General features: G+C 36.3%; 1 protein-coding gene across 1 annotated transcript; it reads right to left on the bottom strand.

Moving 5' to 3' along the window:
- Nucleotides 1–8,741: 8,741 nt before the first annotated feature.
- Nucleotides 8,742–17,479, bottom strand: LOC124408490 (fatty acyl-CoA reductase wat). Its single transcript, XM_046885445.1, has 10 exons — nt 17,265–17,479; nt 14,164–14,250; nt 12,788–12,927; nt 10,932–11,180; nt 10,707–10,788; nt 10,178–10,351; nt 9,732–9,924; nt 9,365–9,613; nt 9,023–9,280; nt 8,742–8,910 (listed from the first exon to the last, which is right to left on the bottom strand). The coding sequence occupies exons 2-10, from the start codon at nt 14,246–14,248 to the stop codon at nt 8,766–8,768; spliced, it is 1,575 nt and encodes a 524-aa protein (XP_046741401.1). The 5' UTR covers nt 14,249–14,250; nt 17,265–17,479; the 3' UTR covers nt 8,742–8,765.
- Between the last annotated feature and the right edge of the window lie 4,488 nt (nt 17,480–21,967).

Raw genomic sequence — 21,967 nt, 5'->3', positions numbered from 1 at the left:
AGGACAAATGATAATATAAGGAAGTAGGGGGTAAAAATTTGGAAGTAATTTATCGCATAGTTTCATTTTAAATCTCAAAAATCATCGCATATTAGTGGAAAAAACGGGACACTCGCTCACTGCAGTAGTTTTAATTCGCATATCAATTTTTTTTATCCCTCTACATGGATTACACAGCGTATCACGAGTTTATAATTGACAATGTGATTCGTGGCAAATCTGAAGCGAACTCAATTGTTCCGTACTGAACAACGGAGCCTCTGACAATTTAGGTATCTTATGTGTACAGTATCGTTGTAGAATTATATATGATACACGTCGAATAGAGCGCCTGGGTCCAGACTTTTTTCAATGTATTAAAACGTATCGTGCATCAGTGGTTTCTTTTTTTTTTTACTTTGTTTTTAAGGTCATGATTAATCATTGCTGTTCCCAGCTATTGCGAGTTAATGAGCAATAGAAGAAAAAAAATTGTCTACAGGAAGCGACATTGTGAATTGCTCATATTTTTACCCAATGAATGAAAAAGTCGCGATATAGAAAAAAAGTTACTGAATCATATCATTTTATAGCTTATTATTATGACAGATAAATGACGAAAAAAAAAAGCAGAAAAAAGATACGAATCAAAATGAAGAGGAAAAAATTACTGGAATTTAGAATACGAATTATTTTATGACGCATATATAATACTATTACCATATAGTTGTTCCTATAACTACATTATATATAGCTAACGGAATAACACATTCTCCAATCCATTTAGAAGGCATTCGAAACTCTTTCCGCAATTCGGGGTTTTTCGAATGAAGTCACGAAAGGTTGTAGGACTCCTACTTACTACCGTGGTATCGTAATAAATCTATGCGGTTAATACATATGTTTTTATTCTATAAGCAACAATTCTATCGCTTGCGTTGCTAATTAGCTTATATATTATTCGCGGTTTTGAGAAAAGGTTCTTTGGTTTTTGGATCGCTGCTCTTCGGTGTTTAAACCACGCAGTTTTTCCATTTGAGCCCGCAATTTATCAGCATTTTCAATATTTTCATTACATATAGATGTTACGTCTGCCTCCATCACTTGGATTTGGTGCCTGATTTGTGACATTTAACTTATATATCGATTGGGACGCTACTTCATTTAGTGTTTGCGTAACGATAACACACACTGTTCTTTCTCCGATTCGCAGCGTCATTTCATTTCAGTTTATTTACAATTTATTACCCTAATGTTTTCAAAAGATAATTATCACGCTTTTGAGACGGAATATTTGTTTCAGGAGTCACGTCTTGCATCGTATGAGGAAATTCCCCCATGACGTTATTTTCCAACATTTTCAATATTTTATTATTTAATTATTCGGATTCTTCCCATGTACAATCGATATTGCAAAAGCAGTTGAGTCAGGCGGATGGCTGAGGGATCTTCATATGAATCAGTTTTATATATCTCGTAAAAAACTGTTTCTCAGAATATTCACTACGCAAAACGAGGCGAAACCCAGGTACAATCGAGGCAGTCCCGCAAACCGACAAGCACATTCTCTGCAGAGTTAGTCTCTAGGTGCCTCAGTGTGATTTCAGAGAAATGTGGAAGCTAAGAGTTAAGTTCCAATCATACTTTTATTATGAGTTAACAGACAAGTACTTGACGGTTATACGTGATTTTAATCTTTTTTGATAAAGGGTGATAAAGTTATTGTATAATAAAGATGGCCGGCTGGGCTCGGTCGAAACGTCGACCTCTAATAAAATACCAACGAGTCGTATCTCATTATAATTATATATTGTAGGTTACATAGCAATTTATCAAAATTCATACCATCGGTTTAACCTTGAGGTAATGCGTTTCTGCCAACCGTTAGTGGGCTGAAAATTACCTATCACACAAATGAAAAGCGTAATCAACCAATTTTTTTTCGCACTGAGAAAAGAGTTTATTTACTGTTAACAAACGTATATTTGGACATGGCAAAATGAATGTGTCGTTTTTATTATCAAATTTTAGTACAGCAATCATGATTTGGCTTAATTAAAATTTAATAATAATAACAAAATATTTATTTCGCCATGTTCAAATATACGTCAGTTAACTGCAAACAACATCTTTTTTTTATGCGTATGCGAGAGTTCAAGGTGAGATACAAAGAGGCAAAAAAAATGAAACGGAGACGCAGGCAAGACAGTAATTTCTGTTCGATAAAAAGATGAGATTTAGTGAGTTTTTTACAATTTGACGTATAACTCGAGACACAAATAGTAAAGAAAAATTTTTTCACACGCAACAACAGCACCGGAAAATTTATTTCTAAAATTGAATTACAAATTTGATGCACCACTAATTTAAGGAATAAATTTTCCGAAATTATGCTCGCCAGAAAGAATAAACTTTTTCGATATTTTCGTTTGGCATTGTTCACAGCATTGATTCACCCACGGTATTTCCACGTCACTCATGTCTAGGCTCAAATAACCGTAAGCTAAGTGACATTTTACTCAGTCGGTAAAGGCTGCGGACGTCTATAACAAACTCTTGAGTGTGTAATCAAGGAAGTAAAAGGAAGTGTAATCCAATGTGGGCAAAATACTATAATCGGGTCGGTCATTGTGAAATGAACGCGTTGTAGAAAAAAGCTGTGACTTGAAAACTTGTGAAAGATGACTTGTTTATTTATAAATTATATATATATACATTCATATTTATATTTATTTATAAATACACAATTAGTGTTTATTAACATAAATATGGAATCAAACGGCTGGCATTGATCGCACCGCGATTCCGTCCCGTAGGATAAAACAAATTTTTTACGACGTCAATTCCATATCATCTCTGCGGTCGTTTGCAAGGACCAAAAAAATGCCTCCACCGTATTTTCGTTTCGTATACCCAATGCCACAGTTTTATTATTGATTGCGACTGAACGCTTCAAGGCTTCAGAATAATCTTGACTGAGTTTTGAAGTTGAATGCTTGCCCGTTCATGTATTCATTGACTTCTATATGTATATTTTTTTGGTGAAAGACTAAAGACCTTGTCAGCAAGATCTCGTAATTCTTCGTTACACCTTTTTCGCTTCTACAAAGCTCCGATGTTTCTATATAATACGATATGCAATGCGACAAGGCTTCGTTACACGCAAAGATTTCCTCAATTTTAAACCGTCGATGTCTAACGAAAATAATCCCGCGAAAAATTTATTCACAAATTTGAAACATGCGAAGTAGATGTGTATACTGTCTGTTTCGCTTTTCTTTTCTCTTTTTCTCTTTTTTGCATTGTCAATTACTCGTCTAACGTTCATTTCGTACAGTCGCCGGGCAGAAATAATTTTAGGATTTAACCGCTCGTCACCTAAATGCATTAGAAATTGCCCAACGAATAGCTAAGCGGCTAATGACATTGAGGAATTTTAGGCTGTTTACGAACGCGTGAATTAATATTTTTGTTGTATATATAACTCATGTGCATCGGCTACGTGCACGTCAGGATACCCAATGTCTATATAATTATATATACCTATAGACAATTCGTTGATCTCTCGCCTTTGCCAGAAGGGTTGTTTTTGATTCTTTACTGCAAGGTCGTTTAATTCGAGGTGTCAAGGATTAGAGGCCGTTAGCCGTATAACCAGTTTAGGATTTTGCAATTTTTATCTGGAAGGCTTCGGCCATACGTGATCGGTTACAAGCTGCTCGTATGTCGGTGGTGCGGAAATTAATGCAGTGATGGAAATTGACAATCTCGAGCTGTTATTTGTTCACGATTACGTGACGTTTTTTATTCATTTTCATTTTCCATTTACCATACCTGTCAGAAAATTTGAACTTTGGAACGACAATTTTTTTCGATTTGTGTTTTTCATACGTATGTATGTGCCTCATTATATAATATTTACCCATTCACAGATAATTTATATTGATATGCATAGCTATTAAAAAATAAGTTTATGGTCATTTCTCACATGTGTCTAGATGTGATAAATTGACGTTACAGAAAGGAGAAATTTTTTTGCCTCGTTACTTGACCTTTATGTTTTTTGAATAATACACGATAATGGGTGCGCAGGGATAAGTGTCTACAATTACTTAACGATTAGTCCTAGTAAGAGTTTAGTTATTCCGAGGCGTAACCACTTATATTCTAAGAAATCTTTTGCATTCAAATAGTTGTAGACGTGTTCACAATGGAGGACGAATGGTCCACGTATAAATCACACTGCGACACATCCGCGGTTATTTTTCATTTCTTGTTATTTTTTTTTGTTTCATATCAAGTTTCTTGACTCTGCGAAAAAAGTTTTCCTTGCATTTCTGTATACATTAATTAATCAATTTTCGAAATCTTGAACAGGAAAGTCGCAGTTTTCCAGCACTTGCGAATTTCAAGAAATTAACTTTTTTAATATTTCAAACATACATTTAAGTTCATCTCACCGGATCGTCTCGTAATACCAGTCAAACCATCTTAAAATTCTAAAAAATTATAAAAACGAGCGTTTTTATCGGTCGAAAATAAAATTCTGGCCATTTACGTTTTGAAAATCATTTCTCGGTAATTTTTGCAAATTGAAATAACCAGTAGTTGATTTGTGATATGCATTTTAGTGGCTGGATTTTTTAACGTCTATATTATTCCGGTGATGTGTGCCAGCTAAGGGGCCATTCATTAATTACGTAAGAACGATTTTGGCCGTTTTTGGACCCCCCCCCCCCCCGAGATAAGGTCATGTAGAGATTTTTTAAACCCCCACCTCCCTCTCTGGATCCTTACGTAATTAATGAATGGCCCCTAAGGGTTGGGCAACAATTCATAATAAAAAAATATTGACGCACAGCCATGACAAATCCCACGTAATTTAAAAAAAGTCAAGAGATTATTATCAATGTCGAGTAAAATAATAACAACAACAACTACAACGACAGCAAAAGTAATAATAACAATAATATAAACTGGTCACGTTAACGAATTAGATACGACAGCCATGCGATGCATTATAAGATTATTGTGTTGTAAAATGGATAATTGTTAGCAGCCGGGATACTTGAAAAACGGGAAAATTTATGTCTTCTGACTGATGAAAATTTACTGATGATTTCATTTGCAGTCTGGGAGAATTAGTGCGCCGATATAAGTAAATATTGTGATTTGCCGAAATTAGAACATGCGTTAATAAATGATAAATGGCAAAAGCCACGCGCTAAGTCAGGTAGGTACACCTATCTTAACAACATATAGTTGGAACGACAAGTAATCAATATTGGTAAACGTGAATAAATATAAGTCTCGTCAAAATATGTATTATATTATTATTGTGACTGGCGGACAAATAAATTGTCTACACGTTATGTAATGATTTTACAACGGTACGGATAATAGACGCGAAATATTCGTAATTTCATTAGGCTTTAAAATATCGCGTGAAAGAAAAATTGAGCAAGTATAATGTGTTTAGGTATATTACGTTTATTATATATCTGTATTGGGGTTGTCCTTAAAAAAGTCATTTTTGAATGTCGGCCGGCGCGCACCTCAAATCAGTTCCAAAAAATTCAAAAATAATTCCCTAATTTTTCAGATTTTTGTCTCAACTGTAATTCGTGCCGCACAGAGCGTGGATTTTTCTATTTAAAATACACTCGTTCCGAACACATTCTTAGCATACCTACCTATATTTTATTCCAAGAGTAATAATCTTCAAAAAAATTCGAAATTAAAAAATGATCTTAAGGACCACCTTAAATTCTGTACTTTATATATCCAATACATTACACATATGTCATTTGTACGTATAATTAGATGGTATAAGCTTGAGGCGTGAAAAAATGATCTCTCCCTTCAGGATGTACAGTATTCGGCACTTCACCACGATGTTTGCGTAAGCCGGGTTTTTTACACTTTGAAAAAAACTCGGTTCATCCTTTTAACGTGATATTTTGAATACGTGATATCATGCACATATTCCCGTACTACGTTATACATAACGTTGCAAAATCCGTGCTTAATATGTTTACATATATTATATAGTTATTATTATCTATTAGTACGTGGGGCAGAACATCATGTGAGAATTTTTCTCACAAATTCTAAGTCACAATTTGTACTATTGCCTACATATTAGTATAAGGAGAAGGACGTCGGTGGTGGAGGTTTACACCTGTGGCCATTTTTTTATATGACAGTATGATACATGACCAACCGATTATGTATTGTAATATTTGCCACGGAGTTACGTACACTGACATTATTATACGAACTAATTCAGACTGAGATGCATTGGAAAATCTTCCATTGAAGGTGCATAATTAGAACGGCACTTGAATTACTCTTGGAATATCGGTATTATTCGTCTACATATGAAAATTCATATGTACCTGCTGTACTCATGATCAATTACGTACTTACCTACTGTACTCACGATCGATATTCTGAGAATGATTTATCGACTGTTTGATCGACTGGTACACACATCGTATCGTGTAACAACCAGTGGGAACTAGCTCTGCGTGCCATCTGTACAGAAAAATCATCGGTCTTTCACCATCAGCTGTTGGTAATATCGAATACGGTGATCGGTTCTAAAATCGGTTGATCGGTTTTCTCTCCGTGAACACGCGTCAATAAAATAAAACTGTATACCAATGGAACAACATGAGGTATGAATATCTTTGGATCTTTGTTCAGTTGGAGACTGGTAATAAAGTGATATTTTTGTTCTACAAAGTAATTAATCAAAAAAAGTTGGAAAATTATCCTAACAGCGACTGTTTTTCGCAAGAGATTGAAATAGAATTAACAGATATTTGGACGTGTGGAAGTTCGAACACGTTAACTTGCCCTTTTCGTTTTCGCTTAGGGTTCAACTTAAGGATACAAACCCAATCTTATTCGGAAGGTTCTACGTATGATGCGAAGGTGTAGTCTAAAAGATTTTCGACGCCGCCACATTTCACGACAGCTGTTCTTCTTGGCTGTCCGCTGTCGATCAATTTTCTCTTAACAGTTTAATTTCTATAATATAAGTAGACTATAGACGATTTTTATTGAATTAATTTTTGTATTGTTTCACGTATTTTACAAAATCTTATAATCTGTTTAATAAATCAATATTCGTATGCAATATAACACAAACTTATGCGGCTTATAATTAAAATGATATCCTTAAACATTAATTTATATCACGTAAAGCTGTAGAATAAATCGGGGTTTGGAAACTGGCAAAAAATGTCTATCTTTCGTTATTGTCGTATTAAAATTCTCCCGCTCATAAAAATAAAATAAAATCTATGATAATATGTTACTATACAAATTATTCGAATACCGATACGTGGATGAAGCAAACATGTTGAATTAATAAATAGGTTAGGTCAGTCGATTTTCAGTTCTTCTTTATAATCTAGTACAGCATTTACTGGCGCTACTAGACATCGCCTAAACCTTGGCTGCATTTCGTATACAGCAAAGCGTCAAGTGGTTGCTCTGGTAAAATTTTAGAGCGAGGGGTGTTTCATCCGGAGCAAAAATTGCCACGTGATTACTTACACCTTATAGAGTGATCACGAGACATTACCTGACATGTAAACTTTACTTTGATTTCGAAATTTCTCATGATTTCTAAGATTTGAGGACTACCAGTGATTGCCTTGATTATAACTAATTCAGAATTTTATTTTCGTATTATTGATTTCAGAGAGTACAAAGTGATTTCGAGTAATATTGACCACCCCCTGTGTCGAAGTAATGCAAAAGATAACGACAGTCAGTTCTAACTCGTATAAGGTATGCCATAATCAAACTATTAAATATTTGTATAAATTATCGGTCGCCATGGAATCATTGAAGTTGCTCTCACTGCCCTTAGGCGATGAGTACAATGATTGTTAATTAGTTTATACTTATTGTAAATTTAAAACTTGATCTAAATCCTTTCTATGTAGCTTGTATTTTTACTCACAATCATCTTACGACCCTTGACTGCTGCATGTGGTTCTTATCCGATGCCTACTTCATGCACTATCGCTGTATACTATATTATTCTAAAAACGTTCTCACACGTCAGAGATATCTCAGATACTTCTTAGAACTGTTCAAATTACCATCACCATGAGAGGGTGAATGATTCTCATTACCATCGTGAGAGCTCTTGAAAAGATAAATCATTATTCGCTTGTCTTCTCTCACTGCCGAGCAATTTGACCAAGAATAATTTACCGTGTTAGTTGGTAAATCAGAAGAGAGAGGCGACCAGTTCAGTGATTACAGACCGCGGAAAAAAAATTTGTGTATACGTGGTTTAAAATTGGTGTCGAACTTTGAAACTTGAAAGTTGGACTCGGGCGCGTCTAAATTACTATTCGCATTCAGTTTATCTAAATATCATTCAACCGCCGGCAATATTACCAACTGTTACACATGAGATTATAAATCCAGATATGTCGAAACTCTCTGTCTTGGGAAGGGAATAAAAAAGATAGAGTGAAGAAATTCTCCGAAACGACGGTCGTCCGAAATATTATTCTAGGTCTTACTGCACTTTCAATTTTGAAACAAGACGCGGGACTCACTTTCTAATCTTCAAGGCGTGTACTGCAATTTGAAATATTCACGCGCTGCTTATGTCGTTATTTATACAAAACCGATACGACACCATGTCCATTCATCGTATTTCACGAATAATAAGTTCCGTGGAACTGTGTTATAGTTCTCTCTCGGCTTGAGCAAGCATCTCCGTATTTCTCTTCGAGGTATCAATATCCTTCGATTTACCGAACAGCTACGATGTTCTCATTGACGGCAGTCGTTCCTGCTGTATAGCCGAAGGACAGACCGAACGACACTAATTTATAGCAGCTCCAGAGTACGAACGCCAGGAACGAGTGTACGATAATATTGTGGAGCACCTTCATCCTGTAAATTTCAAAAATACCGTTCAGTGAAAGCGGTCGAGAAAAGAGACGAGGTCAAAGACATAAACTTGCGACGTTTCCTTGACTACAAAAAAAGAAGATGATTTTCTTACACTGCCATTCGCTTTCGTGCGGCAGGAATCGTGCTCGGATCATCCTTGAAAATGTATGTTCTTAGCCCGGTTATGTACTTTTTCATATAGCTGTCCCAGTCGAAGTCTTCCATGGAAAAGAAAAATGTGTTCTGGTCTTCGGTAGCTAATTTGTTCCAAAGTGTTCGTACATTGTCGGTTTGGAACTGCCATGTGTTTCGCGCAAAGTACGAAGTGCACGATGCAAATTTGTGGATCTTTTTGTATATCTTGAGCATCCTAGATATAAATAATTTATTTAGTCAACAATGACGAACAAACTCGAGATATCGCAGCCTATCTTTATCTTCATTTCATACTCACTTTGGACTTTGGCCAGTAAGAACTAGACCCGTGTCGAGAAGCAGCGCAGGTAGGAGATGCAGAAGTATCGTCAGTATATTGTAGAGCATGACGTACTTGGTTGTGTAGTTAACGTAGCACCATATACTGCGGGTGCTTGGACTCAGTGTTCCATACTTGAGGGCCAAATCATTGTACTCGCCCCAGGTGATGTTCTTGTTTTTTGTCGTCGCTACGTAGTTATAAGTTGGAGGTTCGGTCGTTATGTTTCTGGAATAATTGGACGCTGTGAGTTTTTGCACATCCTTGCACTTTTTACTATTTTCATTGTCTAATTGCAAAGTCAAGAAAACAAGGTTCGCCGCGAGAGACATAGATCACCACTCACTTGTTCAGAGCAATGTCCCAAGCTGTGGCAATCAGCGCATTTACGGTCATGTCGACGGGCACTAATTCAGCGGTGCATTCACTGTCCACGTTGAATGTTCTGATAAGGCCAGCACCGGCACCGACGATTCCACCTGTTGGCCCGAAGACGTTGTCGATCCAGCCCTCGGCCGGTTCGTAGGCAGTCGAGACAACTTTAGACAGTAGTAATCGAGTTTTATGCTGGTTCGAGAAAACCTTGCAGAATTTATAGGTGACGTTGCATGGACGCGAAAAAATGTCGAGCAGAAAGGCTCGGATATTGATGCAATAAATTCAATGATGTCTGATTTGGTAAATTGAGCCACTGACCGCATACTGCGCAGTAATTATCATTGTTTCATTTGATCACAAATACACGAATGAATGATATTGACAAACGATGGATTCGTCATATTCGCCGCTTACCCATTGCTGGTCTGAATATACCCAAGGGTAGATCCTTGCCGTATTCCTTAGACGTTGACTCTGCGATCGCTTTAGTGAACGCATAGGTGTTGGGATAATCTCCTAAAAGGGTTGGTGTGATTTTGTTCAGCTTAGCTTCGTCCATACCTTCCGCTAGCTTTCCAAGGGTGTCACCTGAAGCACAAATTCGCGGTTAAACAGAGTTTGCGCCAAAGGTAAGCGCGAGGTACTCGTAATAAGTATCATTCAATGTTCAAAGAAAACTATAACGATATTTGTTTTCACAATAAAATTGTATGAGTAATTTGCAGAAGTAGGAGATAATGGAATAAAACGTGAATATGTTGTTGCAAGACGTTATCGAATGATCAATCTATTGTTCGATTCACGTTCGGATTTATGTAACATTTGTTTACTGTTTATCGATGGATCGCAACTATTATGCAAATACGTGTGTATATGAGCAGCGTTGTTTCATATATTTATAACTACATATGTTGTTGTAAACGAATGACGTTATTAATGTTACCTGAGATAGGCGGTGAGTAAATTTTTTCTTCGATAATTGAGCGGTTGCAGTTGCTGTATGCCGTCGATACGTAGATTACGGACTGTAAAAAAAAAAAAACCTGCGGTTATACACGTGTGCGAAACGGACAAAGTGGCGATCTCAAACTTAAGTATCGCGATAATCGACAAAGGAAACGAAGTCGTGGAAAAAAGATCGATGCTTATTAACGCCGGTCGTACTCACTTTTAAATTGTACATGGATCGACAGATGTCGAGCACCTCCTTCGTGCCGTTGACGTTAATCGCAGTGGCGTACTTGAGTTGTTCGTCGAATCGCACCGTCGCGGCAACGTGAAAAACGATGGAAGCTTCGCGAGTTAAAAGCTCTCTGTCGTCGTTGGACAAGCCCAAGTTGGGCAAGCTGCAGTCGCCGGAAACTACGACTACCTTGTGCCGGTATTTGGGCTGTTCTGACTTCAGACGATCGAAGATCTGTTACAAAAGCATCGCCATTAAATTAAAATACTGAAAATCGGCGGGTATTCGCCGGTTAAAAGTGTTTTGATCCACTAATTTCGTACGTTGTTGGCCATAAGTTGGCCAGCTTGACTGTTTGACCGTGTGGTCACCGGTCTCGCGTAATAGAAAGTTTTGCTTAGGCACGTTCGGTAACATATATATGCAGGAATCTGGAGTCTGATTAACTAGAAACTGTCAAGAGACGCTTTGGTCCTTCCTGTATCTATCGCGTTAAAAGTAGAGCATTCAATGTGTTTATTTATTTTGGAGCAGAAATTAATATCAACGCATTGGCAATTACAGTATATTTTATCAAGGCCTGTATTAACCGGTTTTACATATTGATTATTAGAAGCAATACAAAAATTTTTATGCTTGGATAAATGAATACGGAAAGAAGTTAGTTTTTTAATTTTTTCAATGTCAAACTATACTTTTAAATCATGATCTCACGCTGTGGATTCGTTGACCAATGTAAAGTTCATAGTTGTCTGCAGCGAATAAGAAACTGCGGTAGATTAGCAATGTGAAACATAATTAACATCCTCTCTCTATCATGAATCGTTTCATACTTGTGCTTTCAGACTCCGAAAAAGTGTCAGATTCGCGTTCAACCGTCCAAGCAGCATATTTACACGCTTTTCTTTATCCATACGCTTTGCGCGATACCAATTGTTACCTTAAGTTCTGATCCACCCTGCGAATCGTTGCTTTTTCAAAATTTCGTTGGTTTATTTACAGTATATAGTAGATTGATCACCTGTTAACGGAAAGACTAGCCAGCAAAGATGATCCACCTTCATTACGCGTAACTATATGTAACGTCGTGTAATGTGTATCATAATATTCTAAATGATGTTTGAATTTATTCTTACAGCCTCTTTTGTGAGGTAGATACCTAATGGATAAGCTAATTGATATTGATTCTGAGATCCGCTTTGTGTTTTGGCTGGGTCCTTGAAACACGTTTTGGTATTTCATGTTTTTTTAGACATTTCAGACCTGATGCTTAATTTACACATAAACGCATTCAATATTTGCTCATATTCATTTTGAAAAAACGAAGATTACGCAGAGAGTGCTTCGACTTTGCAATTAACAGACATCTTACAAAGTGCGTGAATTTATTATGCATAATAATATAATATATTACATATGAATACTGACGGATGTTGCGCCTTTTTCTGTACGATGTTTTTTGTATACTCATGAATCATATAATAATTTCAGCCTAAGGGCATACCTCTAAGAAAGATTTCCAAATATTGTCGTTATGCTCGTCTAGTCGAGTTTTAAATCGTCCGAGCGTCGTAAACTGTCGATTATTTCGCTGGTTTCGATACACCAGAAGTTTCTTTTTTTCTCTTAGAACACACGCGTGGTATAAAAATTAAAATAATTTTGCGCAACTGGAAATTAAGTATTAGGTTAAAGCTGGGCCAATGGTCGTGCTCAATATTGCAATGGGCTTTCGAGTCGTAATCGAGACGATTGCGGCATTCGATCAGTAAATCGTATTGAGACTTTGGTACACGATAAAGTATCTTTACGACAATATATCAATGATTTAATTTGCTTACGGAATCGTTGAAGATATCGTCTAGCCGATTATGGACGTCTTTGCCCTTCTTTGTTCGAATCAGAAGGTAAATCGTTGACAGCTCTGGACAGCTTCGCAATAATTTCTCCACGAGAATTTTACCCAAAAATCCAGTGCCACCTGGGAACGAAGATACAAGGAAGAGATATAACATGTCGTGTTCGTGTGACATTTAAACGTAGGAATTGAGCATACTCGAGGTTAGATTATCCATTAAATAGTGCTGATATATTTGACTATAAAATAACTATTAACTCGGCGAACAGCATTATACGTGTACAATAACCAAACGGCGTAATAAATTATATGTTCGCTAATGATCCAAAGGAATTCCCAAGAATTGCCGAATATCAAATTTTACAAAGTTTACTATATAAGATTTTTACGAATCAGCAACTGCCGCGGATAGACCTTGAATACGATGTCCGGGTATTTCTTATTAAATTCGGAAATTTAAGTTAGGGTTTTATATATATTTTTCGTACTGAAAAAAACATTTTTTATCGCAGCAATCCGAAGTTTACTAAATATGGTGGATTAAAAGGAATGGTCTTTCATGTTTTTCCTTATAACATGAAAAAATTAATTTAAAATAATTATAAAATGAAAGAAAACTTCTTTTATTTTGCCATTTTTTCGATATATATCTGTTGAAAATTGAAAAACACGTTATAACAGGTTGAAGAAAAATAATAAAGAAGTCCAAACTACAATTTTGTATAAAGTTATTAAGACACAATATTGCATAAGTTATAATAACGAAGAAAAAGGTAACTTTCAAATAATTTCAACCAAATGCGGTTTTGCACACACTAATTTTAGTGTTAAAAAAAAAAAAAAAAAAAACGCCACACGTACATATTAGGAGTGTTACCAGATTTTAAAAACTCAAAATTGCGCTCACAAATCTCATTCGATGCGATCATTAATCGAATATTCGTAACACGGTGAGAGAATGATTTTATTTTGTGGGATATATATTTAAAATTGATTATCCGTTTTATGTATTTGCCATAGTGCAATAAAAACTTTGACATACAGTTAACACTCATTTTAGAATATTTTGACAATATTTGATCAATAAGAATATTGTTACATTTGAGATGAACAGCTTTTTCACACTTTTAGAGTCATAAATTGACCAAATTTTTTTGTTCTGCAATGATATCTTGATTATTATTCTCAACAATCTCAGTGTCAATATATGACATGTATGTAAATAAAAATGTTACATCGATAATAAATGCATGAGACTCGGAAGCTAAATTTCGGAATGTAATCGGAAATACCCATCTGTCTCATAATTTTTTTTACAACAGCGTTAAATACTTGAAATAGTCATGTTTTTTTACTCACCTGTAATAAATACTTTCTGGTCAGCGTAAAATTCTTGAATCGGAGTTCTCCGTACGCTCGTAATATCTTCCGCAATGATCGTCATTTCTGCGGAACAAAATAATGTATTTAAGAAAATAATTCAAAGAACAGCGAAGAACGTTTACTAACTTACGGTCATTAAAATGGAATATTCTTAGACAGTAAATACTTTTATTTCCTCATTTTTAATACCCTTAATCACATGTTATTCGTTTGCAATTAGTCGTTAATTTTCAATTCGTAAATATCCTTCCGTACGGTGTACGAAACACACGGTATGTAATAAAATTTGGAAGGTTACATGGAATGGGAAAAATCTCTCATTACCCATATCTGATTTCAACCTAAATCACCTCGCGGCCTCCACGAATGACATTACCTCTGGTTAACGGTACATGAATGCTTGGTATTTCTACAAGAGTGTTTAAATCTACACGGATATTATAGTTACATTTACGCGCAGTTGTAAAACGACTTTCCCCGACGTAGTTTGCGATTTGTCAGACGTTGTAATGAATTTTCCTTACGCAGCCAGCACCGATTTCATATTTCTTAGCCGTTTGCGTTCCTTGTTTTTTATCTGATTAGCTGAGCGAGATTTGGATTTAACGTTTCTACCGTGTAATTACGCTTATGATCTAGTCGTTCGAAGGTTGGTTTATGCTCTATACGGGATAGTTTTTAAGATATGATTGTACGAATTACGCTGAAAATAATACAATTGTGAAAATTTTATACCGGAAATTCACAAGACTCGCGAGCTGATGTTTGTTTCATGTGGAGGCCGGTGTAATGGAAAGTAAACGATGTACGATGTAGCCGTGAAACATTGAGAAATAATTATCAAATCCACAACAATAATCGACTTTCAACAAACTGCTTTATTATAGGATCTCGGGCGTGTTACTCACGACGCATCGATACTGTGTGTACTATACAAGCATCGGAACGAATTCATGTTTATACAACATTCTGTTGAAATATTTTGAAACAACGATTTCGAAACGAGTTTGCAATGTCAGGCGAGATTGTTATCATTCTTTTTCGAAGTCTCAAAAATGCCGGGAGAATTCTTCCTATTCGATCAGTTCAGCTCCTGATTTAAGGTCTGATTTGCCTTTGCTAATTTCCTTTTTTTTTTGTCGTTTACACGTATTCATCGGGTATAACTTTCGCCTGAGTATGTTCTATGATAAATCGCCTACACTCGAGTACTTTGTGGAGAATTTTAAAATTTGGAGCGTGTCTAAAATCGTTGTTGAGGATTTTGAAAACATAAGAACCTAAACCACGATACAAATCCAGAAATGACAGAGAAAGATTCTCGAGTTACACTCATGCTAGGATAAGGCGGAATTGTGAAATGCTTGTTGCACATGCAGTGTGCACTCTCAACTGGCCAGTCCACCGGGACGGGCAATTGTGTAGTTGTAGTAGTAGGAGCACCGGTTCAGCATCAAGGTGATCCATCGGTATAAACCAAAAGGCATTTTGCCTGCTTACAAAAAGTGTAATTATGCTACAAAAATCAGTGGTCGTATGTAAATTAATGAAACGAATTTTAGTCGAAGCTGATTTATAAATATTTGAAAGTTAATTCGTGAAGATGGTTTAATCTTCATTGTATAATGATGCTTGGCATATCATATATAGGTATATGAAAATATCAGGATATGAGTTGTCAACCATGTTTCGATTTGGCGAGATGGGATTCATTCGTAATGTTTCCTTGTCACTCGAAACCCATATTTTTATGCAAGTGATTGAAATTAAGGTGTATCGCCCAGCCTTGAAACATTGTTAAACCCTACAACACATGTCAGCAGTTTGTTACCGGTATCATGTATGGAACTGCGCAAATGAGATTTGATCGCGATAGTAATATGTATGCCTGCGTAAAGTGAACATTGTTCTTTACTGTAGGAATTAAAGATCATTTCAAGATCCTCGAAATCAAATTGATGCTGTTCTCTATATTATAAATAATTTTCCTCGCGTTTGTGCTTGAATGAAGAGCTTCCGCCTCGTCATTGCTTTACAGTCATAATTTTGTCGTTTCCCGTAATCGTATGATGACCACTGTCGGCGTTATTAGTAACTCGTGATTAAATTGATACCTACCACGTTTTTTTCGAAGACTTTATAATTTGACGCGCGTATCTTTTCATATATGTCGGAGATTATTGCACGTTTCTAACCGCCGTCTATTGCACTTTATATAATTTAGTGAAAGATCAATAACTCTTTGCATTTTTTTATTATCAAATATTTACGTCTTTTTTCGCGTCTTTTTATAACGTCTTTTACATGAGAATCAATAATTCTGCAATTCCTGCGAATCATTGACATTATCGACACTCAAGAACGCGAAGATTTCATTTCACCGTAGCTTATAAATAAACATTCGCAGAAAAAAAAAGAATTTATAATTTTAAGACGTCCCGTGTAGAGAATTAATTTCAACGTCGTAAAGTAATTTAACTAAACCTGGTTGACCCACTTACTAGTTTAGGCGATCTGTGTAAAGTTCGTACCTACATAACTGGTATATATGACGATGATCTACAAGTTTGGGGATCTATTGACCGTTACAATGACCGGTAATTATCCGTCGTTTCAAATACTATGTGCCGTAGGTTGGATATTATTAGCTACTACCGACTTTCGTTTCACAATATTCCTTCAAGTATTTGTACTGCCCTAGAGTGTCAAGGATAACTCGATAATCTACCGTCTCACAAAAATAATCCGCAGATGATCATACCCAGGAATAGTTATAAGATCGATGATTTAATTGAATCTGCAATCGTGAGTTGAATAGCGATTTCAAAGCCTATAATAAAGTGTCAACGTTGCAATAACATGTATTTCTGCAGTCGTGCTTTATCAAATGCTCAGAATTTTGTCAATAATTTTCAAATCATCACGATTATACGCTCAATTTAATATTCCGGTAGTCATGTGCATCAATAATGCAACGATTGCAGCAGTAACGGTAGTTTTAGTCATAGATTCTATAATGTTTCTTACTATTGATACACGGGCTTGTGATACTCTGTGTGAAAATTGTCTCTACTCACTGGAAGCTGTTATCCAATATTTCCAGTTATATATAAAATGTCGTCACCGTAAAGTAAAACACTTTCTCAACTATCGTTATGTTCACTGGAAAATTCGAATCTGAGAATCCTGCTCTCCAAACAAATCACTTTGAGTAATATGAACTTTCTCAATATGAAAAACCGCTACGATTCCGATGCGTTCTCTTGCAGTTTGGTTGTACGGTAGCCAGTGGCCTCGGTCACCACCTCCCTCTTATATAGCCATGAATGAGTTCCCCTTCCCGCTGACGAAGTACCCGCCTACACGGGAGAACTCTGTCCTCCTACCACCTGTATTCATGATCCGTCCAAGAAATCGCCAAGTTCATCGACAAGGATCTCGCGGTAACGATACTCCAGATGAAAATTTTCCTTTCGTATTTCTCCGCCACACTGACCGCAGTTTTACAATTATAGCGTTTCTACACTGACACTCGATCGTCACCTGCGTCATCGAATAATATTACAAATTCAAGAAAACCATAAGACAAGGATATTATAACATGAGTAATTGCGACGCCGGTGAAGTCTCGAACGCAATAAACAAAATCTCTTTCACCTTCGCTGAAAATTAGGGTGTATGTATGCAGAACTGGTTCACTTTCCTTTTTCCGAGCGGGTCTTTCATCCTGAGATCTTACCGCACACTGTACTTCGTCTGTCACCGCGATGCACAAATCGTTCGGTCATTGGACAACGTGCGTGAACTACCTGTAGGATAATATATAAAAAAAATTTTTAAGTTAAATACAAAAAAACCAGCTTGACATAGTATAGAGGAAACGATATCGAATATTTGAAAACAAATCGCATCAAAAAATATTAAAAACTGTACGATTTATCGTACTGACCGTGTCGGAATAGGTAGTTCCGAGAAAAACGCGTTCAAAGTTTCAAGTGCGTTTTACTCGACGTTGCGCGCAGGTGAAGCAAGAACTTTATGAATTTTTTTACTTGTTTTGTAAACTTACGTTTAATCTTCCATTCCGGCTTTGTATTTTATGCCTTCCTTGTCGGTTGTTAATTTTTTTTATTCATTTTTTTCCAGTCGACGAGGAGCTGTTCTGGCCTCTTTTGTTGCTTTTGTAGTATAATGATGATTCGTGCGTGTTTTAGCCGGTTCATATTTTCTACCATAACTTCGGATCTATGGGGAATTTTTCCAATCGACTTTCACAGGAATAAGCCTTAAACTATAGAGAACAACAGTCTGTTTAAAAAAAAATCGATTTGTTTAAAATTCTGGACGTATGTAAGACCTTTACATAACTATAAGATCTGAAGCGGTAGATTGAAGTTTTCACGAATTTTTTTAGTTGAAATTTTGTACTAGGTCCTGAGGATGACCCACATCTAGGGTCGAAATATTGGCTGAAAGTCCTTTGATATTTTTTCTTCGAGAAGACCTATATTTCCAAGATTCTTTCTACATTAAAACTTGAGGTCAAGATCTATTCTACATATTAACAAAACCACTTTTGACCAGTGTAATAAATGAAAAACACATTGGCTGGGGGTTTTAGGATTTTAGAATATTACAGCACCGCCTTAGGCCGAAGAACGCAATAAAAGAAAAATACAAACCACATAATAATTTTTCAATAACGAAGTGGTCAGACGGTACGTCATGTGATTACGTATAACCCGTACGGGTGTTCCGGAAAAAATCAATACGACGTCGGTTATTCCGTGTTAGATCACAGTTAGATACCTACTGTTTACGTTTGATCGGAAATTCCTAATCACGTGCAGAAGATAATTCGTTTGGAGAAACTTATGGTCGAAGAATTCTCAATCAATCTATGAGTTCAGTCGAAGGTCTTAAAACTGGTTTCACGTATCTATGCATTGTAAGCAATAATGTTATTAATCTGATGTAAACGCGTTACGTAAATGCAGATGATGTTCAAATGAACTTGTATTGGTTTCTATTTGTTGCAAAACTTTTATGTTAAACTTAAACTCGTCACGCAATCGGTATCTCAAATATAAATCATAGCTTCGTTTCGTACGATTCCTAATTAATGATGTGTCAATACAAAATCCCGCAAGTCACGGACCCAGGTGACTGTGATAATACTTTCTTCGAATGAGACAAGTTCTTGTGTATATCAGTGATATCTGCAGTCCTTTTATTACGGTGTTATTACCCTCTTCTCAACGAAACGATTATATTTCGCGTACTTCACCGGACACGTAAGAGAAGTTTTACATACTGACCAGTCTCCACGATCACCTAGTAAACATATCTGTCTTCTTCTACCGCATTGACTTGCAGGTACTGTCATCACCTTGCATGGTCTGATATATTGAGACAAGTTATATTTTGAGCCTTGAATTGGCGGGAAGATATAATGCACTCGCTTGCCTGTTTGTTACAGGTCTGATGGTATTTCACGGGGAAACAATTTTACCGATAGACATTTGCATCCAGTGATTTTGTCATATGACAGCATTCGCTTTAAAAAAAATTTCAATGTTTTCTTTTAGGTTTAGAAAATCTCTCTCCCTCTCTCTCTCTCTCTCTCTCTCTCTCTCTCTCTCTCTCTCTCTCTCCCTTTCTATAATCTCTAAGATCGCTATCGCTGAATATACGGTCTGACATATCAAAATTCACTTTCTACGTAGATAGAGGATATGAAGGGTAATTCAATTATACACGCACGTCAAATGCGGTGGGCTTGTTGGAATTCGTTGAAAACTATAAGTATTCGTGATGACGTTTGCTTTATTATTTGGCATGGAAGCTGGGTGGAAAAACAAACCTTCGTCATTCGTATTTCAAGGAAACATTTAGATCGGTGTTTTACATATAGCGTATGGCCATGGTGACACAATTCAGATTTAATGGTTACGAAAACTAGGCTCATCAGCCTACACGTTGACTGAAGAAAATGTGGTAAGGTATTTACTTCGCTACTGATTTGACTAATAGTAGAATCTATTGTTGTTTGGGAATTCTCATAACGGTAATAATATATTCAGTTACAAAATTTAAGGGACGTTTATGAATTCAAAGTGTGAAGACCTCGGATTATGGGTTTGACTGCATGTCTGGACAAATTTTGTCGGCGGGGGAATAATATCAGTCTGTTACTTCCGGTGATTGGTTGTTCAATGGTAGTTTATTCTACTTATTGAGTTATTTAGTGCAACCGATAACGTGGTGAATAATGTGAGGAACAATTATAGCAAGTTTATACCCAATCGCCGATTTAATGAGGAAAATTCATTCACAAGCTGCGTATTGACGATGCAAAGTATGATCTAGATCCGCAAGCACTGATTCGCTTCAAACGAAATATTGCTTGAATTCGACACACATGGTTTTACGATGCGTGCCATGTGTGTTAATAAGGAAATTATTGTATTCCTTGCAACAAAATTTCTCTGGTCGTGAATAGTAGATTGATTTTCTGTAGCCGGTTAATTTGTGTTATATTCGTACAATTTGCAGAGTGTAATCCTCTTCCGCGTTCACCATATCGAGGCTATTAAGGTGAATAAAATGACTATCTTACAACCATTAATATATTTAGATTCTTGAGAAAACGAAAATAATTCCTTAATAAGTTTAATATTTGTTGACTAATTACGTAAACTGCTAATGACAAAATTTGATATTTGCATGAAAAAATATTTTGTCTGTCATTACGTTGCTCAGACCACACGGAAGAACAAACTTGAAAAAACACACATCTAAGCTGTCTCGGCAGAGTACAGTTTGCAGAGATGAATTATGGAATTTTAAATAGTTTACGTTATGATAATCATCATGAGTCGTAGGTAAATGGTTGAAAAAGATCTTCTAGTGTGAAGGAACAAAACAAATAGTATGATCATCATTGACTTTAACGTGAATTTAGCCGATCATGTATTTTGTGAACGACGGTACGAATAAAGTGCTTTCAAATACACTTCGGCTGTCGCGCCTAAAATCACGTATGCACAGTATAATATGCTATAAAAAAGTGATGTGCGTAGTTGTTTAGAGAGATGGATGACGATGATGATGGATTGACGTAAGACCCACGAATCAGCGGTTGAATGACTGGAACGAGTGAAATGGGGCGAGGTATTTCATAAACTGACGAGACTTCGTTGAAACGATAGGATACACTCTATTTTGAAAGCGATACCTGCTTCAGACTTGGTGTTTAAAAAATCGGAGAAATACATATATATCATGGATAACAAATATAGATGATTTTCAGAAGGTATACGATGCACTATATGTGATCAGGATAAAGAATAACGAGTAAACATAGATGAGGACGTTTTAGACTAGCAAGTGAAGTGAGGACTCAATGGGTACAAAACAACACTTCTCACTTGAACTGTCGCGACTTTGCTTTGTGACTGCAGAAAGCTTATGAGATATACAGTCGATTCTCTCAATAGGGTCGTTTCCACTCAAGAGAGCTCAGCAGCCTCCCCCGCTACTCCAGTTGAACAAAGAGTAGCCGCAATTTTTCCAGATATTCTCGCAATAGGGCGGGCAACAAAGATGAAATATTAGAAGAAAATAGCGTAGATGTTATGGACTTTTGGTGGTCCTATTGCGAGAGTTTCAGTTCAGAGCGTTATAAATGCATGTTGAGTTCGTTGGTGGGGTTATGATGATTCTTAAAAATACTCTCCTCTACACCCCTGTGACTAGCCCTATTGAGAGAGTCGACTGT

Source organism: Diprion similis, chromosome 8 (assembly GCF_021155765.1).
Source record: "Diprion similis isolate iyDipSimi1 chromosome 8, iyDipSimi1.1, whole genome shotgun sequence".
NCBI classification, from domain to species: domain Eukaryota; kingdom Metazoa; phylum Arthropoda; class Insecta; order Hymenoptera; family Diprionidae; genus Diprion; species Diprion similis.
The sequence above is the reverse complement of the archived record's forward strand: the minus strand, read 5'-3'. Positions and strand labels throughout refer to the sequence as shown.

Coding starts and splice junctions, on each gene's coding strand:
- LOC124408490 (XM_046885445.1), bottom strand. CDS start 14,248: ATGACGATCATTGCGGAAGATATTACGAGCGTACGGAGAACTCCGATT. Junction 10,789..10,931: donor GATCCATGTACAATTTAAAA/GTGAGTACGACC, acceptor TTTTTTTTACAG/TCCGTAATCTACGTATCGAC. Junction 9,925..10,177: donor TATATTCAGACCAGCAATGG/GTAAGCGGCGAA, acceptor TACTGTCTAAAG/TTGTCTCGACTGCCTACGAA.